General features: G+C 41.2%; 1 protein-coding gene across 2 annotated transcripts in view; it reads right to left on the bottom strand.

Moving 5' to 3' along the window:
• The window catches only part of LOC136255699 (structural maintenance of chromosomes protein 2-like), a 90,520-nt gene that overhangs the window by 1,766 nt on the left and 62,486 nt on the right, over positions 1-26,268 (bottom strand). For both annotated transcript variants that reach the window (XM_066048511.1, XM_066048512.1), the window contains 6 exons: positions 25,807-25,872; positions 21,048-21,176; positions 2,819-2,956; positions 2,013-2,075; positions 1,837-1,962; positions 302-453 (listed from right to left, as the gene is read on the bottom strand). In XM_066048511.1, coding sequence (XP_065904583.1) covers positions 302-453; positions 1,837-1,962; positions 2,013-2,075; positions 2,819-2,956; positions 21,048-21,176; positions 25,807-25,872 — 674 coding nt within the window. The remainder of the gene's footprint in view (positions 1-301; positions 454-1,836; positions 1,963-2,012; positions 2,076-2,818; positions 2,957-21,047; positions 21,177-25,806; positions 25,873-26,268) is intronic.

The following is a 26,268-nucleotide window of genomic DNA, read 5'->3' as shown; positions in this document are numbered from 1 at the left end:
AAAAGTTAAGAAGTCTGGCCAAATTGCTTGATGTCCACTCAACTTTCACAATGTCCTGACAGTACGTCAGCACATGTTTCGCACACTGAAAAGTGTGTGCTCTACTACAGCTAAGTGACTGCTCTATTAGAGTATCTCAATTGTACAGTATATGCAATTGTGTTGACGGATTTTAAATAAGTAGGAACCCCCCTCTGAAACTTTGGCTGCTTGTATCTCAGAAATGGCTGGGGTGATTCAATATACCCATGGGCTGCACATCCCTAGGAGTATATAGTTAGTACCAACAAGTGATACTGACCTTTGACCTCCACTGAGCTCAGTAAGGCTCTCCTTCCATACTCCACTAAAGGCCACCCTCACTTCCAGCCCATCCAGTACTCCATGACCTTCCATTGGTGATAGTTTAGCACTAGTTCCAGGTAACAGGGTGGAGAATATGGAGCCAAAATCCTAAAATGATAAACCTGACTGTTGGGTATAGTTGACCCTCTGAACCACAATGGCCTCAGGCAATCAGTGTTCAGATAAGTGAAATGATTAGCTCTAATAAGGGACCTACTCCTACATTATATTAATTACATCATATGTAGTCATGTAGTGTTTCAGTACACACATAAAACTCATCAAATTGCATTCTGCATAACCTCTAGTGCATTTTAATTGCAGATAAACTCAAGTTTTGTTGTTATCCAATACACTTGACTGCATTATTAGAGTATTTACATGGCTGCTCTATTTAGAGTGTTTTGATTTTGGATATTCCAAATTCCTATGGCTTTGTATGCGTAAGTGTTTTGACAAGTTTGGGCTGTTTTCATTAGAAAACAAAATCAAAACAATGATCCATACTTTTTATCCCAGGTGTAAACTTTGCTATGCCTGTGAAGGTTGGACGTACTCTAAGCGCTACCTAAATATATTACTCTTAATTGCATTATTTTATTTGGTACTTCACGTGACCCTTAATAGTTGCAATACTACTGTGGGGTTCATTAGATATTCAGAATGTGCTTTATGTAAGCTTAAAGGCAATGTACTTTGTTTCACAAAGATCGCTTGAATTCTGGGTGAAATTAATTAGTCGTGATTTGGTGTATACAACTTCACCAGACTTGTCATGCACGTATTGTGTACACGAAACAATGATGATCCACTGCATTAAACTGAGATCGGCTTATTACCCCCTCCTCAATAAAATGATTTTTGCGTTATTTGTTTTAGTGGCGCTTAGAGCGCGTCCAACATCCTCTGGTGTGTAATAATAATACTGAACAAAATGGCAAATAGTAGTTTTGTCCCAAATACATATATGGTCACATATGTGCATAACAGCTACGTACACACAGCTAAAAGTAAATGCGAATCACGCTAGCATTTTGAACCAATACAATTTTCATAATAAAAAAAAATTAATCTAAGGTTTTGAAAAGGAATTTACTGTTTCCTTTTCACTTGATACTTACTAATGGACCTATACTCATTGCAAATAACCACTAGAGGGTTGTTTTCAGTTGGAGGATGCTTTCCAAGTGGTTTTTAGGTGTGTGTTCTATTAGGATTTTTATAAAACATAGGTGACCCCTAAATTACTCTACATCTACAATTTGATGAAAGCTAATTCCTATAGCTGAATGCTTTACAGTGGAGTCTGTAATTGTGGACACTTGAAAATGAGAACACCTGTGTAATCTGGACACTTGGTAATGGCTTCAAAGTACTCCTTATCTTGTAAACTGACTGGGACAATTTGATAATCTGGAAACGTTTGGATGGTCCCAAGGTATCCTGGACTCAGCAAAAAGAAATGTGAGTAGTGTGAAATGTGGTGTTGACCTTATTAACTTGTTGGAATGCTCCCTGTATGGCTGCATTCTTTTTCTCATCTAGTTCAATGATCAGAGCCTCAATCTTAGCCTTATCATTCTCAACAATCTTCTTCTTCTTCATCAAGTCATTGTACTGTATAATAATTTGATATTACATCACATGATGACATAATCAGTGCTCACCCTCTCCTCAGCACGTCCAAACATGGTCATTGCTCTCATGTTGACTTTCTTAGATAAGGTGTCCTGTATGATAATGTAATACTGTATGATAGTATTGTATAGTAGGACCACAAAGGTTCATGAAAAAAACATCACCCGAAAACCAGTCTCACTTTTCTCTGAACGATGAGGCAGTATTAGTTAGGTAAAACTAAGCCCAGACAAGCCTTCAGATCGACCTGAAATGCTTTCAACAAAGTTACTATGGAATCTAAACTGACTGACTGATGCCTTCAGACAAGCGTAACTCGATAATGGATAAGGCTACGGGCTTGACTTTTTCACTGTTCGATGCTGCTTCAGCTGGACACGTGCCTTTTGGCATACCGCAGTACGTACAGCGCATTCTTCATGGACTTACTAGTGTCCTCCTTTGTGTCCCATTCATCTTTGCTGACAGCAAAAGGTGTCGATTTAGCGATAGCACATGGTGGCTTCCCTTCGTAACGGAAATCATCCGTATTTTTCGTAGTGGCTATTTTGATTGCAGAGGTGCTTTTTGAACAGTTCTTGATTCGTATTGCTGTGTAACGGGTTGAACTTATGTATATCCCTACTGTACTCAAGATACCATAACGGAAATGCACAGTAGGGATATAACACTTCTTATTGTTTTACTGTAATTTAATATCATGCTTCACTCCAACTTGTTTCAGTACTTTTATTGATCTGCTATGTAGTTGAAAATTCCAATGTACTTGTGATAATGTAGTAATACTGTATGATGATGTAGTAATACTGTATGATGATGTAGTAATACTACTCACCTTCTGTTCCTGCAGTCTGGTTAACTTATCAGCAGAATCTCTGGAGCTGGTAGTGCTGAAGTCATACGCAGTGTTGGGTTGACCAAATAATTGTTTATCAGTATTAATCCACTCGTATTGATTGGATAACACTTCAACCTGTACACAGTATAGGGATGAAACGAAATGGGTAAACATACTGTTTTTAAAAATATTGTAATATACTCATTATTTTGAATGGAATGGTTATATGTAATATTTGTAAACCGAGATACAACAGATAGGGATACCTACAAGTTGAAAACAACAGTTATACATTTACAAGTAACCTAGTACTACAATCAACATTATTATTTGTTCAGGTTATATATAACTTCTGGTCCATTAGTCACTATCCCACTAGGACCTGCAAAGAAGGCTACTGCGAGCCTGTGTAGCAGGTAGTCAGAAACATGTTACAGACAGCTTGCAGTCCTGAGGAGCCACACAGCCTGGGATCCAGGATTTCTTGTACTTTGATAATTACCTTTTGCGGTTCTGAGAAGAAAGAAACGCAATTTATATGTATTTAATTTGTAGTTGCGTGATCCCTTTTCCAAATGGAACAAATTTTAGGGAGGGATCAGGTCAACCTGTAGAGACTTCAGCTACAAACATGTCACCATGTAGAGAGTTTAGCTATATAGCTAGTCTTCTCTTTTCTACCTGTAGTAATATAAAAGGCAAGTACAAAAGGTATCTATACCAAAACAGCCAAGCTGTAAAAAAGAGTGCAGCCCCCCAAAAAGGCCAGGGTGAAAAAAAGTTGTGAAATCAAAGTGCAGCAAAAAATGGCTGTGAAGGTAGGTTAATGGTAAAAATTTTAATGACAGTTCAGGTGAGTTTGGTGCCAAATTCTAAGGCTTAAAAAGGCCACCTTTGGATAAAAGCATGAAACTTGGCAAAAAGTTTGTGTTTGACAGAGACTGTTTTCAATAGGGACTACCTCACCTTTGGTGACCTTTACAGGCAATTTAATGTTCAAAAACTGTTGGTTTTGTCCCTGTTTAATGTTTGCATGATCCAAAATCCACAAACTTGGTATCAAATTGAAGCTCTTGGCCTACAGAATAAGTTGGTTTTTACAGAAACTCTATAACGTACTCTGTTCTAAAGTTACAGTCGTACTATTTTCTCCTGTCCATGCACAAGCTACAGCAGGTGGTTTGCTTTTTCAATACTGTATGACATTTTACCATGTTAAATAGGCATGACACTTAGGGATAGATACTATACTATCATGGGGTAGATACTTAGGGATAGATATTATACTATCATGGGGTAGATACTTAGGGATAGATATTATACTATCATGGGGTAGATACTTAGGGATAGATACTATACTATCATGGGGTAGATACTTAGGGATAGATATTATACTATCATGGGGTAGATACTTAGGGATAGATACTATGCTATCATGGGGTATGTGATGTATTGACATATAGCAATTTCCTGTAGTTGCACGCCTGCGTAATAGAGTTGTAATTGTATTCCGGTTGTACCAGGTTGTTGTAGAGTGTTGTCGCGACGTGTTGTAGTAGGCCATTATTTCTTTTGTACGTGGTTGTACAATTGTATGACATTACAATTTATTTGTTATCAACATAACAACTGGCGACGAGGATGGCCACTGTTGGACACATTGAAGCGTTCAATCCTGAGAACGAACGAATCTCTGCGTACTTGGAACGAGTGCAACTGTTCTTTGTAGCAAATGGAGTAAAAGAAGACAAACAGGTGGCAACACTTCTCTCGGTGATTGGTGGGAAAACTTACGCCTTGTTGAGTGACTTGTTAGCACCAACCAAACCAGCCGAGAAGAACTTGAAGGACCTTGAAGAGGCCTTACAGACTCATTTCAAGCCTAAACTTGTTGTTATTGCGGAACGTTTTCAGTTCCATCGTCGAAACCAAGAACCTGGTGAATCTGTCACAAAGTACGAAGCTGAATTGCGTTGTCTGGCTGCAAGCTATAAGTTTGGGGACTACTTACCTCAGGCGATAAGAGATCGCCTTGTTTGTGGACTGAGAAGTGAAGGTACCCAGAAACGTCTCCTGGCGGAAGCTGAGTTGACATTGACTAAAGCATTAGAAATCGCTCAGAGTATGGAAGCAGCAGACCGCAACACTCAGCACCTCAAACAGAAAGGTAACAGTGACACTCTCCGAGTAAGCGACATTCATCGTAATAGTACACATGGAAGTGGATCTAGTGCTTGATCTGGTACACACGGAGGAAGTGGATTTGATCAATGTTTTCGATGTGGCAGTTACACTCACAAAAGCCACGAGTGTCGTTACAGAGAAACAGTGTGTCATGTATGTGATAAGAAAGGCCACTTAGCAAAAGTTTGTTGTTCCTCACGGACTTCCAAGTCCACCAGTACTAAGGGTAAACCTCCAACTGACAAACAAAAAAGGAATAATTGGATAGATAGCCCAACAGAAGAAGCTGAACCTTTTCCAGATGATGGAATTCTGAAAGTTCAGGGGCACAGTACCAGACCAATTAGTTACTTTAGAACTGAATGGCAAGTCAGTGGTCATGGAAGTAGACACTGGGGCAGCAGTTTCATTGATGTCTGAAGCAACACAGAAGAAGTTGTTCCCTAATACACAGTTCCAGAAGACCTCAGTTAAGCTTCACACTTATACTGCAGAGTCCTTGTCAGTGGTTGGCACCTTGGATGTACAAGTTAGGTATGCTAATTATGTGGGAAAACACACACTGTTTGTTGTTAGTGGGAATGGCCCTACACTATTTGGGCAGGACTGGCTCATGCACATCAGACTGGACTGGTCAAGCCTTTGTGTGGCAACTGTTCAAAAAAACACCCTCACTTTGAAGAATTTGTTGACTACCTACTCTGATGTTTTTAAGTGTATGTTAGATACCCACTGGAGGTTTTTTAGTAGGGTTGACAACCCGAGGACGCGGTTTGGTCACTACTTAATGCTAGTCTGGTGCTACTGACCCTTTTACGCCGCTCGCTTTTTGATTAGTTGGGCGGCGCTCGCTGTAAAAGGATCTGGTCACAACCGCATACTAAACTTGTAGGCAGCACCAATCAAATCGCAGCATTTGTAATTAAACTGAATATTCAGCGCGTAAAAAGTGGAACCATGGATTCTATTGCCCGGAGGGTATCGTATCTACGGTAACTATGCATGGTCTTACTTGGAAGAGGACAGAGTACGCTGTTATCAATTGTATACAGAAGCTTGGCTACATGAAGTGCGCCTCTGACAGTGCTGTCAAACTCGAAGCGAGATTCAAAGCAATAATTCTAAAGCGTTACCATGACAAAACCCGCGTGATTTGGACGTTAATTAATTCCAGCTGCACAAGTTTGGTATGCGGTTGTGACCAGACCCTTTTACAGCGAGCGCCGCCCAACTAATCAAAAAGCGAGCGGCGTAAAAGGGTTGGCTGCTTGCCGAGGTGCCAAACCAAGCACGAGGGTTTCAACCCTACTAAAAAACGACAGTGGGTATCTAACCTATTTAGAAAGCAGCTCGTTACCAGCACTGACAAAAGAAGCATAGAGTCATGCTAGGTAAGGTCCTTAACAGCGTGTTTGCTTGTGCCGCCGGCTTAGTGTTGGTTTAGTAGCTGTTATTTAGCTTGTTTACTAGCTAATACAAGCTGGCCACGAAGCGACAAGCTTTATTACAACTGATGCCACGAGACAAGCTGCATTACAACTGGCTTTATAACAGCTGGCCACGAAGCGACAAGCTGTATTACAACTGGCCACGAAGCGACAAGCTTTATTACAATGCGACAAGCTGTATTACAACTGGCCACGAAGCGACAAGCTTTATAACAACTGGCCACGAATCGAAGCGACAAGTTTTGTAACAGCTGGCCACGAAGCTATAGGCTTTATAACAGGCCACAGAGTGACAAATGTTACAAACAGGTGCAATAGCATAGCTGGAGTGTGTTGATGGTATAATGGCGACAGTACTGACAAGCAGACGAACACAAATGTGCTTGCTGTAAACTCGCAACACCAGTAGGTTCACTGATGGCTAGCTAGTTGTGAATGTGAACATTGTTGGGGGTAACTGTGATATGCATCGAGCAGCTGGCTCTTTCGGTTGATGGCTAGATTGGTCAAGTGCTGGTATGGCTGATGAAGGTAAAAACCCAAATCTCACTAACCATAAAACCACTAATTAAATCAGTGACATAGAAAACTCTTTGAAGTGTTGCTGAATTTACCATAACAGTCTCACGTGACAAGAGGTCTCTAAATGAAACTTAGAGCCCTCACCTCAGGTCACCAAGTGATATTAATAACCTCATTAACTGTGTCAACATCAAAAAAGAATTATTCATGCTGCTTTCTAAGAAAGAGCTAGGCACTTTGTCTGGGTTCAAGGTCAAGCTAAGTGTTAAACCTGGAAGAAAGCCACAATTTTGTAAAGCTAGGCAAGTCCCTTATGCCATAAGAGATGCTGTTGACAGAGAACTGAAGCGATTAGAATCATTGGGGGTGATCGAAAGTGTATCACATAGTGAGTGGGCCACACCCTTGGTTGCTGTTCCCAAAAGTGATGGTAGTGTACGTCTATGTGGTGATTACAGTAAGACTGTAAACCCAGTGCTTGACACTGACCAATACCCACTACCTCACCCAGAAGACTTGATGTCTTGTTTAACTGGTGGCTGCAAGTTCTCCAAACTAGACCTCTCTTCAGCTTACCAGCAAATGATCCTTGACAAAGAATCACTTCCTTATGTCACAGTAAACACACAGAAAGGTTTATACAAGTATCTATGCTTACCTTTTGGAGTGTCATCCACACCAGCAGTGTTTCAGAAGGCAATGGACACTATCCTCCAGGGGTTACCATAAGTAATTTGCTATCTCGATGATATTCTTGTGACGGGCTCCACTCCACAAGAACACTTGCAAAACTTAGCAGTGGTCTTAGGGAGATTGTCGCAGCATGGACTTCGACTGAAAGAAGAAAAATGTAGCTTTATGCAAGACAGTGTGGATTACTTGGGTCACCACATTGATGCTCAAGGAGTTCATACTGTTACCAGTAAAGTGGAAGTCATTACAAGAGCCCCTGCCCCTAAGAATGTGACAGAACTCCGATCTTTCTTAGGGATGGTCAACTATTATGGAAAGTTTTTGCGTAACTTGTCCACACAGCTTCACCCATTACATGCCCTCTTGAAACATGGCACCATATGGCATTGGTCACATGATTGTGATAGAGCTTTTAAAGAAGTGAAGAAGAAGCTAAGTGAGGCTCCTGTATTGATGCACTATGACCAAGAACTTCCTATAAGATTAGCAAGAGATGCTTCAAATTATAGAATTGGAGCAGTGTTATCACATGTGGATAACAATGGTCAGGAAGACCCAATTGCTTTTGTGTCAAGAACTCTTTCACAGTGTGAGAAAAACTACTCCCAAGTAGAAAAATAAGCCTTGTCGTTGATATTTGGTATCCATAAATTCCACAAGTATGTGTATGGACGGCATTTCACATTAGTCACAGACCACAGTCCATTGACAGCTTTGTTTGGCCCAGAGTCTGGAGTTCCACCATTAGCAGCTGGACGTCTGCAGCGGTGGGCATTACTGCTATCTTCATATCAGTACACCATTGAGTTTTGGCCAACAAAAGCTCATGCTAATGCAGACAGCCTCTCACGATTGCCGTTGCAAGATTCAAGTAGTGGTGAGTGTTTGTCAGAAGTGTCCGTTTTTAATGTTTCACAGATAAGTGTCTTACCTGTGTCTGTAGCTCAAGTATGTAAAGCCACTCGTGCTGACCCTATACTCAGCAAAGTTATTCATTACCTGAGAAGTGGTTGGCCTATGAAAGTTCCTAATGTACTAAAGCCTTATTTCTCCCACCGTGATGAACCTTCAATCGAAGAAGGCTGTATTTTATGGGGAATAAGAGTAATAGTGCCTAAGAAATTACAGTCATCTGTGCTCAAGTTGTTGCATGAAGGTCATGTGGGGATGGTAAAAATGAAAATGATTGCCCGTAGCTATATATGGTGGCCGTGTATAGATAAAGAAATAGAAGACTGTAAAATTCTGCAAGTCGTGTCAGGAAGTACAGAAAGTCCCTGAGTCCGCCCCATTACACCCTTGGATCTGGCCTTGCAAACCATGGGTTAGAGTTCATCTTGATTTCGCTGGTCCTTTTCTGGGAAAGTCTTTTTTAATTGCTGTGGATGTTTATTCAAAGTGGCCCGAGGTTATTGAGATGTCCTCAACCACAGCAGCCCTGACTATTTTAGTGTTACGTCAAATATTCACGACCCATGGGATTCCTGAACAGTTAGTGAGTGACAATGGCCCTCAATTTACTTCATCAGAATTTGCTGATTTTTGTAAGGGCAATGGTGTAAAACATATTAGGGTATCCCCCTACCATCCAGCTTCCAATGGTTTAGTTGAACGCATGGTACAGACTTTCAAGCAGTCAATGAAGAAAACAGCTAAAGACAATTTTCCTTTCAGCAGAGACTTGCAAATTTTCTTCTCACATACAGAACAACACCCCAAGCCACAACAAATGTTACACCTTGTGAGATGTTGATGGGCAGAGCTTTACGAACACGTTTTGACATGTTAAGACCCAGTACAGAGAAGAGAGTTTGTGATGCTCAAGCTAAACAGAAACAAAGGCATGACAAACATGGTAAAGATTGTTCTTTCAATCCTGGTCAGACTGTTTGGGCTAGAGATTTTCGTGGAAGTACTAAGTGGGTTCCAGGAGTGGTTGTACAGAACGTTGGTCCTCTTACTTACATGATTCAGTTAGATGACAAGTCCTTGTGGAAGAGACACGTTGACCACATCCGGAACAGAGTTAACACTGATGTACAGTGTAGTCCCACAACAGACAGTTCCCATTTGGCTGACTCAGAATCTCCTTTCATTCCTTTTACATCATCAGAACAGAGTGTCGATGAGTTACAACCAACAACACAGCATCATGATGTTGATACTCCACCATCACAACCTCCTGTCCCGTGTCGAAACCCTCCAAGGGACAGACATCCTCCTAAGCGTTTCAGGACTTAGAGGGGAGATGTGGTGCATTGACATAGTAATTTCCTGTAGTTGCACGCCTGCATAATAGAGTTGTAATTGTATTCCAGTTGTACCATTTTGTTGTAGAGTGCTGTCGTGACGTGTTGTAGTAGGCCATTATTTCTTTTGTACGTGATTGTACAATTGTGTGACATTACACAAAATCTATTTGTTATCAACATAACAGGGTACATACTTAGGGATAGATACTATGCTATCATGGGGTAGATACTTAGGGATAGATATTATACTATCATGGGGTAGATACTTAGGGATAGATATTATACTATCATGGGGTAGATACTTAGGGATAGATACTATACTATCATGGGGTAGATACTTAGGGATAGATATTATACTATCATGAGGTAGATACTTAGGGATAGATATTATACTATCATGGGGTAGATACTAGAGGTGTACCGATATAAGAAAACTAAACCGATCCGATACCGATACGATATGGATTAATCATTTTCAAACCGATACGATACTGATACGATATACCGATATAACTAAGTGTAGCTATTTATGTTTGAAGAACCACATGTGCCGTGTTTAACTTTATTTTAGCTACTGAAGAAACTACTGAAGACAGTCTTAAGATTATTGGCTATGCTTGGTTACCCATGGTGGTGTGGCCTCTATTGACAGCTCAGACTATAAGGCACCCACAAATATTTTAATACATGCCCCTGCCAAGATTAGTCCAGATTACTCTGCATTTTAATGGCTTGTAGAGATGGCTGGTTGTTTTATGCTGTGCTCTTGGTTCATCTTTTTGCTGTTTCCCCAGGCTCATCACTATAAGTGTTTGTTGTATGATTGGTAAGCTTTGTGACAACAAAACAGTAATTATCCATGCACTTAGATGGCTTCGCGTAACGTACTGCTTTTAGACAAGGAAGATAACTACTGTTTCTCACCCTTGTTAGCTAAATAGTAGGGTTTATAATATGGCTTGATCATTGGACAGTGTCCTCAAGATAGTTCAGTTGTATATTGGTGTATCGTATCGGTTTTTAGCAGCAATATCGGCTCCCACCGATATAGTAGAAATGTCTATATCGGCCACCGATACGATATGTATCGGTATATCGGCACACCTCTAGTAGATACTTAGGGATAGATACTATACTATCATGGGGTAGATACTTAGGGATAGATACTGGGGTAGATACTTTTCTGCATGGTGGGTTTATGTATGAGGTCAAATTTGTGTGAATTTTGCAAATTGAAATTTGATTCACAAAATTTTACTGTTTTTGTATGTAAGCCTTCTGAATACTAATACTTTATTGAATTATCATAGCTGCTTGTGTTATGTAGTCTGCAATTTCAGAAATTTCAGTTTGGATTCCTATATCTGTACTCATAAAGATGTAACCTAATGTTTAGTATCTATCACTGAAATATATTTGAAACCACCCCACTAAATGGCAACTCAGTATAGCTAAAAAGCATACTACAGTACTGCTCAAAAGCAATGTCATCTTGCAAGGGTGCAAGCGATTAAAAACTCGCTAATTAAAGGGCATGGCACCCGTTTTGTATTCATCCCAAACAAAATGGGATGAATACTTACAAATGAAACAGGTGCCACACCCTTTAATTAGTGAATTTTTTAAAAATCACTCACACTCTCACAAGACAATGTTGCATTTGAGCGGTACTTGTGGTGTATTTTGTATTTGGTCACGCACTTTGCCTTTTGGTATCTCCTTGAGCCCCACAATTTGGCAACGTTTTATGGAGCAAGTACGTAGTGGAATGGATTCTATTTGCGTGATGCTTGACGATGTGTTGGTAACGGGAAAAACTAATGATGAACACTTGTGTAATTTAGAAGAAGTTTTTCTCAGATTTCAGTGGCACGGGTTACGTCTGAAAGAAGACAAGTGTGCTTTTCTACAGCCATCAGTGACATACTATGGCTTGCACATATCTAAACAAGGTGTAAAGCTTACAGAAGAACGTATTAAAGCCCTCCGCAAAGCTCCACAACGTTGCCGAATCGCACTCTTTTTTGGGCTTAGTAGCAGCATTAAGCAGTTTTATTCCAAACTTGTCAGAACTAACACACCCCTTGAATGAATTACTTGGTAACAAACTATGGAAATGGTCAAAGGCTTGTGAAAAAAGTTTTCTCAACCTTAAAGAAGTAGTTACTTCTGACACAGTTCTTATTCATTATGATCCAGCTAAGAGGCTAGACTTGGCTGTTGATGCTTCCCAATGTGGGTTGGGGACAGTAATCATGCATACTTGTCCAGATGGAAAGCGCCAACCCATAGCTTATGCTTCCTGAAGTTTAAATAAACATGAGAAAGGTTATAGTCAGATTGATAAGGAAGCCTTAGCAATCATGTTTGGACTGAAGCGTTTCCGTTCAAATTTATATGGACGCCATAATAACTATAAGGACTGACCATAACTTTACAAAGAATATTTGGGCCCAAACATGCTATTCCAGTGCTAGCAGCACACCGTTTACACAGATGGGCACTTATTCTGGCAGCATTTGATTATGATATACAATTTGTAACATCAAGACAAAATGTAGTAGCCGATGCTTTACCTCGTTTACCTTTGACAAATGCAGATATGAGTGAGGAAGACACATTCCGTATTGAGCAAAAGCTGTTGGAGAGTTTACCTGTTACTAAAGAGATCAGACATGCTACCAGTGTAGATCCAGTTTTAACAAAGGTACAAGAATTCCTCACAAGAGGGTGGCCAAAGTCAGTGGACGATGATGTACGTTTGAAATCTTACTTTAATTGCAAGTTTGAATTAACTTTGGAACAAGGATGTATTCTATGGGGCTTGAGAGTGGTAGTCCCACAGCGTTATCAGAAAGATTTGCTAGAAGAGCTGCACAGAGGTCACCCAGCATTGTGTGTATGAAAGAAGTAGCAAGAAGCTACATGTGGTGGCCAAAGATTGATGAAGATATCGAACTCACTGTTTGCAATTGTTTAAACTGCCAGCAAGTAAGGAATCCCCCAGCGGTAGCTCCACTGACACCGTGGATGTGGCCTACTACTCCATGGACCAGGGTCCACGTAGACTATGCAGAACAAGGGAAGCAGAATTTTCTCATAGTAGTAGACGCACATTCTCGTTGGCCTGAAGTATTGCAATGCAGAGTATCACATCAGAGGCAACCATAGTGTTCTGAGAGATCTTTTCACCAAGTACGGTATACCAGTTCAGTTAGTTAGTGACAATGATCCACAGTTCCGAAGTGCAGAATTTGAACATTTCCTTAAAGTCAATGGAGTGAAACATGTAAAAGTATCACCTTACCATGCAGCCAGTAATGGACTAGCTGAGAGAATGGTACAATCTTTCAAACGCTCTTGCTATGCCTCCAGAAAGAGTAATATGACATTGTAACAGTTTATTGCAAATTTTCTGCTAACATACCACATAACAACCCATCCAACGACAGGTCTTAATCCTGCCAAATTGTTTCTTGGGAGAGAACTATTGTATATATATATATATATATATATAGACATGTGATTCTGTACGCATGCGCAGAGTGTATGGTTGTACATCGATTAGAATGTGCTACGTTGTGTAGACTTGTACTGAGTATACAATATCTGGCGACGAGGATGGCCCATGGCACAATCCGCGAGTTCGACCCACAGAAGGAGTCCATTGAAGACTTTCATGTGCGATTCGAGTTCTATTGTGTGGCCAATAACCTTCGTCCCGGCGAAGGTGACAATCGCAAGAAAGCCCTGTTCATAACACTCCTTGGCCAAGGAAGTTTTTCAAAGCTTAAGGCATTGGTGCACCCTACTGCAGTCAGCGACCACTCACTGGACGCCATCTTACAGCATCTCGCCGGTCATTACCGACCAAAAACTATTGAGATAGCCGAAAAGGTTCAAGTTTTTCAAGAGAAATCAACTGGAAAAGGAGTCAGTCACGGAATTCATAGCTGAACTCTGAATCTTAGCCAAGACCTGTAACTTTGGCGCCTACTTAGAGAGTGCCATTCGAGACCAATTTGTATGTGGGCTTCAAGATTCGAAATGCCAGCAGGAGTTGCTGTGTGAGACCGAGCTGACAGCAACAAAGGCACTGCAACGAGCCCAAGTAATGGAAGCAGTGGCAAAGGAAAGTGGGAACATGCAAGGAGGCAGCTCAGACTCCCTGGCAGGAGACAGTGACACAAACACCATTACTTCTTATGGATCCTGTTATCGTTGTGGGTACAAAGGTCACTCAGCTAATACTTGCAGATTCAAAACGGTGAAATGTCATGTGTGTCAAAAGATGGGCCATCTAGCTAGGGTTTGCAGATCTAAGCAGAGGACAGAGTTGAACAAGAAACACAAGTCACCAAGTGGAAGCAAAGCGGGAGTGCATCAGTTGCAGGACAAGGAACAGAGTGATGGAAGTGATAGCAATGGAGAATTATTTAACATTTTCCAGTTAAGCAACCCTGCTGACAAGTTCATCGTTTCAGTGAAGATCAATGGAATCAAGGTTGATATGGAAGGTGGCTCTGGTGCACAACGCTCAACTGTTCCGTGGAGTTTGTTCCAAGGACAACTCGCCACAGCTTGCCGCCTGATGCCTACTTCAGTTACACTGCGACAATATGATCAGTCACCGTTGGATGTGAAAGGGGAGTGTCGAGCTGAGATACAGATTAATGACAAGGCATTCAGTGCAACCTTCATTGTGGTAGATGTGTCTACACACTATCCCCTTTTTGGAAGAGACTGGATGTACTTGCTGGATTTTGATGTGGCTGAGTTGATTGGAAAGGCAACAGCCCCTGTGGCTAGGTGTGTCAACCTTGTTTTGGAAGAATCTTTGTTGAAGGACTTTGCAGTTGTTTTCAATGAGGAGCTAGGACTAATAAGAGGAAGTGAAGCAAAGATCACTGTGGACCCAGCAGCTACACCCAAGTTCCATCGCCATCGACCAGTTCCATTTGCTTTGAAAGAGAAGGTGGAAGCATCATTGAAGGCACAAGTTTCCGAAGGAGAATTGATTCCAGTTGAGCAAAGTGAGTGGGCTGCACCCATTGTTGTAATAAATAAGAAAGATGAGGGAATTAGAATTTGTGGAGACTTTAAGGTGTCAATCAAACCAGTTATTTGCCCACAAGTATATCCATGTTTAGCACACTTGCAAATGTGGAGTCCTACTCCAAGCTAGACCTCGCACGTGCATATAAACAAATGAGAGTATCCGATTGCAGTCAGCCACTGCTAACCATTAACACTCACATTGGCTTATTTCGTTATAGTAGGCTTCCATTTGGTATCTCAACTGCCCCAGTCCTATGGCAAAAAGCAATGGCCCAGGTGTTAAATGGCATCCCTGGTGTTGTGTATTTTATTGATGATATCTTAGTCACGGGCAGTACCAGAGCAGAGCATGAAGCCAACTTATACAAAGTCCTAATCAGGATTCGTGAGTATGGGTTACGTCTAAATAAGGCCAATTGTGTTTGTTTTTTTTTTTTCAAAAAGAGCTTGAATTTTTGGGCCATCGCATTTCAAATGAGGGGATCAGACCAACCACAAATCGGGTGAAAGCAATTCAAGAAGCTCCAGCTCCCCAGAACAAAGTAGAATTGCAATCATTTTTAGGGATGCTTACCTATAACTCCAAGTTCATGCCTTTACTGTCTCATACTGTTCACCCCCTGCACCGGTTGTTACAGAAAAATAGCCAGTGGGCCTGGGAAGCTAAACATCAGGAAGCATTTGTAGCAGCGAAAAAGCTTTTGTGTGAGGATAGTCTGCTTGTTCATTTTGATGTTAAGAAGCCTATGAAGTTGTTTTGTGATGCCTCAGCCTATGGGGTGGGAGCATGCTTAGTCCACGTAATGCCCAATGGCCAAGAAAAACCCATAGCATATGCTTCACGCACCTTGACAGCAGCTGAGCGAAATTATGTTCAGATTGAGCGAGAGGCGTTAGCTATTATATTTGGAGTATGTAGATTCCATCAATACTTGTATGGCCGTAGCTTTACACTGGTCACCGACCATCGCCCACTTTGTAAAATATTGGGTGAGAAAGAAGGAATCCCTCCACTTGCAGCTGCACGAATGCAACGCTGGGAGTTGGTGTTAAGTGCTTATCAGAATCAAATCCAGCACACCCCAGGTAAACAAAATCACTTGGCAGACTGCCTCTCCCGCCTACCCAGCACTAATGAAAATCGTGATAGAGCAGAGAAGGTACATGTTGTAGTGACAGACCGACTTCCAGTGGTGGCCTCCCAAATTGCAAAAGCCACAGAGCGTGATAGTGTTTCGGGCACTGTTCTCAAAGCTGTACAACATGGGGGTTGGCCAGCAAAATGGCATACTTCCATCCTTCCCTACTTCAACAGGCGCAATAACCTCTCTGTAGTGGACGGTTGTCTTCTTTGGGGCAGTAGAGTAGTTATTCCTAGAGTTTTTCACACACCATTGCTAGAAGAACTTCACACAAATCATTTAGGGATGAGTCACATGAAATCCTTAGCCAGAAGCTACATATGGTGGCCTCAACTAAATTCCACAATTGAAGACATAGCCCGCAATTGTACCCAGTGTGCTCTGGTAGCTGCAGCGCCACCATTTTAGCTCCAGCTCACCCTTGGCTAGTTCCTAAGGGTCCTTGGGAATGGGTACATGTTGATCAAGCACAGTGGAATAAAACGTTGCTTTTGGTGGCTGTAGATGCCTTTACAAAATGGCCAGAAGTATTTGTAGTTACTTCAACCTCAGCTGCCCAAACAGCTGATAAACTCAGAGTTATGTTTGCTACACATGGACTCCCATTAATGTTAGTATGTGATAATGGTCCTCCCTTTTCTTCCACAGAATTCCACCACTTTGTATCATGAAATGGAATCAACCATCGCAGGGTACCATCATATCATCCATCCTTAAATGGATTAGTGGAAAACATGGTAAAAACAGTGAAACAAGCATTGAATAAAGCAAGCAAAGGAGACTCTATTGAAGCAAAGATTTCAAAGTTTTTAGCCAGCTATAGAAACACCCCCCACTCAGTGACCGGCCACACACCAGCAGAAATCCTCCTGGGGAGGGCACCAAGAACACGTCTACCCCTTGTTCATCCTTGTATAGCTCAGCGAATGTCTATTGCAGCTGAAGAACGAGTTGAAAGTCAATCTCCTCGAACATTTGCTAATGGCCAGGCAGTATATGTTCGTGACTTGCGTCCCTGTGTGTCTGGTAAATGGGCTTCTGCAAACATTGTGTGAAAACTTTAGCCACTAACATATGAAGTGAACATCAATGGCTATCTCAGACAAGCTCATGTAGACCATTTGAAGCCCCGACCAGAGACTCAGCCTGCTAAACCAGATAGCAACACACCTCCTAGCGATGGGGTTGGCACTGACCAGTACTTAGCCCGTACTCCACTGGTGATAGTTGAAGAGAGTTCAGACATTGATGAACAGCCAGATGCGGTTATGAACTCTACACCAGAACCAGTCGTGCGTCCACAACGCAATTGTCAGCCACCCCGTAGGTTAATAGAGGAACTTCCTTAATTTGACAGACTTATCATGCTATGCACACACACACAGAGTGATTGTACAATGACTTAATTTCTTCTCATTTTTTAAAAAAATTCAGTTTTGTTTTTGTTAGGCTATGTATGTAATTTTTTCTTAGGGGGGAGGAGTGTTGTATATATATATATATATAGACATGTGATTCTGTACGCATGCGCAGAGTGTATGGTTGCACATCAGTTAGAATACGCCACGTTGTGTAGACTTTTACTGAGTATACAATAAGAACTACGTACATGATTGTCATTGATCAAGCCAGATATCCAAACTAATGTTTTACAAGCTCAAAGTAATCAGAAGAATTGTCATGACATTCAGTCCAAGTACCGAGAGTTTTATCCAGGAGATCCGGTATATATCAAAGATCTGCAACAGGAGAAGACCTGGTGGGCAGGGACGGTGGTGGAACGGACAGGTCCTTGACAGTTTTACAAGATGGTAGAGCTTGGAAGCGTCATGTTGACCATCTTACCAGAAGGCAAACAAGCCCACTACAAAACAAACCAGAAGAATGAAACAACAAACGAGGCAATTAATTTACCAGTGGCATCGAAAATGCAACTTCACCACTGCTACCAAATCATGACCAGACAACATCAACAGACAATGAACAATCTCCATCGAACAACATCCAAGGAAGCAGTGAATCTCCAAATGTGTCTGAATCTGATGAATCTAATACTGCTCAAGATGCTGGACATTCTGTTACTGATGGAACAGTGAGTGTTCAAGTGTCTGTACCACCAACCACTTGACGATCGTTACGCATAGTCAAGCCATCAGATCGTCTCATTGAGACTATGTTGTGACTGGACTTTAGATCTGGACAAACTTGTTAGACGCACGTACAATCATTGTATATTAGGCCACTATGTTGTTGGCTCCAATCTACTGTTTCTAAACTGCTATAACTTACACATCATACCATATAATCATATATTAATTTACTCGCTATAGAACAAGGAATTCGATTATGAAGTTGTTGTTTACACATGAGCAACCACAAACCCATTATATAACTTTAAAGTTCGAATCGATCTAAGTGAAACCAAATGTGAAATTTCACTCCTTTACAGGCTAGCACTGTTTATAATAATACAATAAACATCACTATAGTATGTTCACGTTGAGCTGAATCCTGAAAAACAGCTAAAAATTGAAAGTGGATTTTTTCTCAACGGAGTTAACATTTCAGCCAACCAGATGATTATTGGTAACAGCAAAGGTGTCAACAACAGACACGTACGGTTTGGCTCCATTACAAGTTCGGGAAAGGGCTGTAATGGACACTGTACTTATATGGTTTCTCCATAGAAAATGTATTGCAAAATTTTTGATTGGCTGTAAATATTATGTCAAACATTTGAACAAAAAGATTTTGAAATATTTTTAGCGGGTCAAGCACTACTACAAATGGGCCAAATTTCAAGATCGTGTGTAATTGCATCCATGAGTTATTAAATGTTTTTGAGGATTCAGCTCAACGTGAACATACTATAACCTGTTTGCAGTTGAAGTGATTATCTCTAAGTCTGGTTTTCCAGCATTTGAGCATGTGCCAGGGGCGTAGCTAGCCAGAAGGTGATGGAGAGGCAGGCATTCCCCCACGAAACACTCAAAATCATTCATGATTGCAAAAAAAAGGCTAATGACCCAATGGGGGGCTAGCCAACATACGGTGTTGTATTATTACGGCTTAAATAACTAGCTACGTAACTATTTCAGTACTGACTGCTTCCAATCGAGGTAGCTATATTCGTCGAGCATCATCGCACGTGCCACAACTGTACTCCAACAAATTCATCCAGTCCGGTAGAGCTAATACTTTAGTGCAAATACAAGTTACTTTACGTTAGCCACAGCCTGTGCTGCAGTCCTAGCACACTGCTGACAGGATGACGTATTCACTCACTTCACTCGGCGAAATTCAAATGCCATGTATTGCACAAAATCCCGAGCGAAATCCCACCTGTCTTGCTAGCAGAACTTGTAAGCTTGACTGATCCACCTGACTGACTGACAAAGTAAAAACACACTGCACTGCCGTACGTACAAAGGTCCAGTGTGATCGATTCGATAAAATAAACCTGGTACATTTATTTAGCTAACACTTTATCACCTCGTAGGCAGCAGGATCGTAGCGTCATCTGGTCTCCTTTGTCACTTGTGACTCCTGCTGCGGAGAAGCGGGTCACTCTTTTTAGATTCAAAAATGTTCTATCACGCGAGTAATCTATAGGCTAAATATAGAAGTATGTCTCTAATATTTTCGTTTGATGGATTCACGAGCGAGTTGAATGTTGTGCGTGCGCATTCACTAGCAACCCCTGCAGTGGTGATACCGCGTAGTAGTGTACATAATTTACAGTCATTTGCGTGTCAGTTTAATACTGGTAAACTTGTGACGAAGGTTTAAAAAAAATCACTTAGTGATGGGGGGGCAAATGCCCCCCCTTAGCTACGCCTCTGGCATGTGCACATGCGCATACAAGCACGAGGTCACTGTTTTGAGGTGTACAAAAGTAGCAACACGCTACTCCAACCTATATAATCCCTCTCCTTACTGTTTCTCTTTATTAGTAGTGCCATTATCACGTCGAAGAATCATCTACAATGCTTGTTATCAATGTTCCGAAAGTATGCGATTGCATCATCTAACCGCGCAATAGTGCGTGAGAGACTGGTTATCCCTGCTCCCGTTCACTTAAGGGCATGCCCACTATAGGATAAGTGCAGGGGCTACTAAAATGCTCGAGTGAAGTTACAGAGCGTTTAGAATGTGATGCTACGGGCATTTATAATTGAAACCGCCATATGGCGGTTGTGGCGGTGAGAGGGTTAAACATGAAGTAGTGATCCAAGCGATAAAAAGTAGTGAAACAAGAGATGAATGATGGTAGCTATTACAGCATAGCTCGGTGGGAAATCCCTACTTTGGCATGATATAACAAATAGTGTTGTGAACTGGTATAACAACCGGTTATTAACCAGTATAACAACCAGTTATTAACCAGTATTGTCTAGGTCAAGCAAATTATTGGCTAAGAAGCCTTTTAACTGGTTTTACCCACCCACTTGGTAAACCATAAATTACCCCTGCTGATAAGTGTTAACATCACAACATAACCTCAAAGCATGTGTAAATATGTGCTTGTAATAACTGTTATTGTAAGGCAGGATGTTGATGGTCACTTTGGTACCACCCTAAGGCTTCCAAAAGGCATGTTTAGTGCCATAATGTCTGCTAATTTACAATCAGACAATAACGGGTCAATATCCAATTATTCACCTTCCAATAACCAGTTTTAGTAAACTCTGCAGGTTCACAGCACTAATAACAAATATTTTGTGTTCAATGCCAAAGTAGGGATTTCTCACTGAGTTATGCTGTAATAGCTACCATCATTCATCTCTTGTTTCACTACTTTTTATCGCTTGGATCCCTATAAATTAATATACTAGTTGTTGCTATGTGTATGCACACAATGGTTGATAATTAATTTTATGTGGAGATAATTGAGTTTACTGTACATTGCACACAAGTGGTGTATTACCTTATGAACAGCGTCTTTAGTGTCTCTATGGTGTTTACTAATCTGATGATCCAACTCCTTCATCTTCACCACTAACTCATTCTTCATCTCATCTTTGTTATGGCACAACTGGTGGAGCTGACGTAACTCCTACAAGTGGTAACTGATTTATATACTAGACACATAATCCATAGATAACAAGGTACACACTATAGTGACCTATAGTGTGTAGGCACAAAATCTAACACCAGAAATCTACTTGACAGTAATTCCTTCCAAATGAACTGTTTGACAACTTATTCTCATTATTTATTTATGGTATGTAATTACATTCAGGGTTTATTTTAGAAAATTCAGCAAGAGGGGCATTTTGGCTTATCACTGATGAAGGGGGGAAAACAAGTGTGTGAAGCACACAAATCTAGAGGGGTCTGGGGACATGTCCCCCCCCCCCCCCCCCCCCCAAATTTTTGAAATTTACCATTGTGAGATCAAATTTGGAAGCAATTTTGTCAAAGATTTATGAAAATGTATGTTTCTTCTATCATCTATAAACTTGACTATAATTGAGTACCTGTATCATACAGTATAGGCTCAGGTCATGTAGGAATTTCATTGTAATCAAACCATTGTTAAGATTCATAGTTTCCTGTTTGCCTGTAAATGCATGAACTAAGCTACCAGCATAAAAATTACCACTGAAGAGTTAGGCTCATTTCAAAAGAATACTGTGGAGGAGCCATTCATACAGGACTTAAAATGTAACATTGCAAGCCATTTAACTCAATATTTTAAGCCCAAGAAAATTCCAGACAATGAATCCAATGAATTTACAATTTACGGGGAGCAGTCACTAGAAACATTGTTACAACATTATGGAGTTCCAAAGGCTGCAGTTACACCAAATGTTGACCCCTTTACAAAGAAACCACTAATCTCCCCAGATATCCAAACTGAGTGGAAAATGTTGTACAGCTATGATGTAATAGAGGTGTTGTACAGCTATGATGTAATAAATATATTGCACGCATGCGCATTGTATTCTTATTGTTTCGATGAATAGTGCTACTTGTGTTGTGTGCTGTCTCGCTTGGCTTCATACATTACAATTTGGTGACGAGACTGAAATATGGCCACTTTTGTTGGCCGTCTTGAGGAATTTCATCCCGAGAGTGTCTGACTACTTGGACCGTCTGTCCCTATATTTTGAAATGAATAGCGTTGCCCAAGACAAGCAAGTGCCAGTACTTCTGACTACCAGTGGTCGAGAAACGTATGCGTTGTTAACAAATTTGGTATCTCCCGATAAGCCACGTGAAATGAGTTTAGCTGACCTGGTTGCCATTTTAAAGAAACAGTTTGAGCCACAACCGGTTATCATTGCTGAAAGATTTCAATTTCATAGACAACAGCAAGAAGCAAATGAGACAACTGCAGAATATGTGGCAGAACTAAGACGCCTTGCAACAACCTGCGAGCAACAAGCATTGAGGGATCGAGTAGTTTGTGGGCTAAGACATGAACCCTCACGAATGAAATTGTTGACTGAGTCTAAGCTAACCTTGAACGAGGCTATTGAAATTGCCCAGAGTGTAGAGGCTGCTGAAAGAAACTCCCAGAGAATGAATGCTGAGGGTCAACAAGTGAATAGAGTAGCACAAAAAGGTCAGCAACGAGTAAGCAGAGAGAAGTCACAGACAGGCTGTTATAGGAGGTACAGGGTATTGGGCAAAGGACTGTTGTTATAAGGATGCTCAGTGCCATAAGTGCAGGATAGTGGGACATTTGGCTAAAGTCTGTCGCAGTGGAGTAGAAGTGCAGCCTGCTAGATGGCTAGACGAAGAGCCACAGTCCATGGACTGATTGGAGGCAGGTAGTGTTTCAGTTTTCAAGGTGGGAGGAAAGTCACACCCTCCATTTATGGCACAGTTGATGGTTAATGGGCATCCAGTTATGTTTGAAGTGGACACAGGAGCTGCCGTGACGATACTTTCTCAAGAAGTGTACGTACCAGAAGTCTTTTTCAAACCTCGAGTTGCAACCTTCCCCTGTGTTACTGAAATCCTATGCAGGACAAGTTCAAGTGATAGGAGAAGCACAAGTTGATGTGAGTTATGGGAAGCAGGCAAGTAAATTCATGTTATATATTGTTAAAGATATTGGTTCTTGTTTGTTGGGCCGCAACTGGTTAAAGCACATTTGCCTAGATTGGAAGTCCATTGCTTCAGTAGCAATGAAAGAAGGACACAACAGTCTAGCAAAACTATTAAAGCAATATGAACTGGTATTTAAGGAAGACCTGGGAATGCTTAAGACAGCCATGGCAACCCTCAGCGTCAAACCCGATGCTACACCAAAATTTTTAAGCTACAAACTGTGCCGTATGCTTTAAGGGAATCACTGGAAAACGAGCTAGATAGATTAAAATTGGCTGGGGTCATTGAAAAAGTAGAACATTCTGATTGGGCAGCTCCTGTAGTGCCAGTACCTAAGGGAGCTGCGTTTGTGTGGGGATTATAAAATAACAGTCAAACCACAGCTCCTGGTTGACAAATATCCCTTACCAAGACCAGAGGATTTAATGACGCACTTAGCTGGTGGACAAAAATTCACCAAGCTTGATTTGAGCTGGCCTACCAACAAGAGCCTTTAGATTTAAGTATGTGACCATCAATACAGTAAAGGGTCTGTACCAGTATACAAGACTTCCTTTTGGGGTAGCATCAGCCCTGTCAGTGTTTCAGCAAATAATGGACACCATGTTACAAGACATTCCCCACACTATTTGTTACTTAGATGACATCTTAGTAACAGGCAAGGATGACTGTGAGCACTTACAGAATTTAGAAAGGTGAGGCTGTCAAACAGCGGATTAACACTTACCTTTGTCCTCCTTTGTGTCCCATTTCTTTTTGCTGACAGCCAAAGGTGTTGATTCGCGGAAGCACGATGCATGGCTTCCATACAGTAAGTTTGTAAACGGGAATCATCCTGTGGTGAGACTGGACTGATTGCAGAGATGATTCTAACACTGTTCTTCGTTTGTAACGCTGTGCAACGGGCTGAACATAGCTGAAAGCGAAGCGTAATACAGCCACTGCACTTACGAGGCAGTAATTGATAGTTGGGGGCACGCGAATCATATTTTCGTGGTGACTGGATTGTTGCAGAGGGACTTCTTTTACTGTTTTTTTGTCTGTAGCGCTGTGTAACGGGCTGAACATAGCTGAAATCGAAGCGTAATGGCCACTGTACTTTTGAAGTAGTTTGTGATAGCTGCGGCGTGCGTTCAGATGAAAACATTAATTCTGGCGCCATCCTTTCTTTTGATGCGGTATGTGTGGGTTCACCAGTCCTAATAATGTTACAAAAAAGTAAACAAACAAGTTAAAGGAAAAATTAGAAATTTAATTTTGATTAGGGATCATAGAAAAAAAAGTAGGGAAACAAGGGAGGTTGCCTATACCTCCAGATATACTAGTGAACGTTTAATCCCTAATTCAGTCTTGGTCTAGGGTATAGGCTGGATTAGGGATTAAATGTTCGCTAGTATATCTGGAGGCGTAGGCAACCTCCCTTGTTTCCCTACTTTTTTTTCTATGATCCCTAATCGAACTTAAAATTTCTAATTTTTCCTTTAATTTAGATATATGGTTACCAAGTAATTCTGTGTATTAGACGGTTAGTATGATGAGATTTGACAATTTGGCCAGTGGTCCTAGAAAATTTGGCCATGAATTTTTGTATACTAGTTTTTTGTTGTAGATTTTTTTTTGTTATATAGAATACAGTTACATTGGGTGTGTCACTATTTCATATTTTCATTGTGCTAGCATTATGAATATAGGTAGGCCAATAATAACGAGGAGTGTCATCGTGATCAAGTAAATAGATTGTTAAGAGGTGTGGTCTCGGTGCTCGATCATTACAACTAATCAACCAAGGTTGACTTGGAATTGAACCTATTGTGGAGGTACAGGTGTCTACCGAGTGTATTACTTAAGTGATTAAATAAGTTTGTGGTGTCTAAATATGCTGCTTAAAGAAAGTGTGATAGGGAATATTAATGCATCAATATGGCTTCATTGCGTGAAGAAGGACGAAGACCAGCCTGATTGGAAATAAAAGGAAAGAAAAGGTGCAGAGGGCACATGCCGGAACCTCAAAAGGCACATTCCACTGGTGAGTTTGTTATTGTGGTGTAAAATGGTGGCCGTGTGCTGCTTTGTTTGGCCTCCAGCCTTATGACTGTGGTCAGGCAGGCAGGCAGGCAGGCAGGCAGGCAGGCAGGCAGGCAGGCAGGCAGGCAGGCAGGCAGGCAGGCAGGCAGGCAGGCAGGCAGGCAGGCAGGCAGGCAGGCAGGCAGGCAGGCAGGCAGGCAGGCAGGCAGGCAGGCAGGCAGGCAGGCAGGCAGGCAGGCAGGCAGGCAGGCAGGCAGGCAGGCAGGCAGGCAGGCAGGCAGGCAGGCAGGCAGGCAGGCAGGCAGGCAGGCAGGCAGGCAGGCAAGCAAAACTTTGTAAGTTTTGACAATTTTTATAAAATGCGCTGCTTTTCTTGTTTATAATGCTGTATTTGATGTTAGATGGACTAATATTATTCCATAAAGGTGATTTTTGTTGTGTAGGATGTTTCTAGGATGATTTTTATCATTTTTGGTACTTAAACAGTACTACTGTACTGTTTGATAATTATAAGTGGTTTAGTTTAACACAATAATAATAATAATAATAATGAGGGGTTTAGTTTGATACAACAAAAACAACAAGTATATTGACCATACCTTGTTGGTCTCCTCAAGTATGGCCTTTTGTTGCTGTAGTTTAGTTTGTTCCTCCTTTAACTTGGCCTATTATGTTAGATAAGACATCATTATTAGGCTGTTATGTGATCCGCAAAGCAAAAACTGGTCATTTTTGTACTCCACTTTATTGTTTCTCTGATATCTATAGTAACAAAGGAGTGGACAGCCAAAGTTTCGACCTATTGTGATGAATAGTCTTGGAGTTATAGTGCTAGATAGTTGAAGCAGGAATAAATTTGATTTGTGTTACAGTAGTAACAATACGGCAAATAAATTACAGGCACTTAATTTAATCACTCATAACTCACGACTGAAACAAGCTACGAAGATGGCTCAGTCTGTTTGCCATGATGGTAATTTCCTTGTATGTCTGCGTATGGGCTATTCCAACAATGAAATGATGACAGTACACTTTATTTCTACCGCATTGTAAATAAGCGT

This window comes from Dysidea avara, chromosome 5 (assembly GCF_963678975.1).
Source record: "Dysidea avara chromosome 5, odDysAvar1.4, whole genome shotgun sequence".
In the NCBI taxonomy this organism is placed as follows: Eukaryota; Metazoa; Porifera; class Demospongiae; order Dictyoceratida; family Dysideidae; genus Dysidea; species Dysidea avara.
Note: the sequence above shows the minus strand (reverse complement) of the source record. Positions and strands in the feature narration are given on the sequence as shown.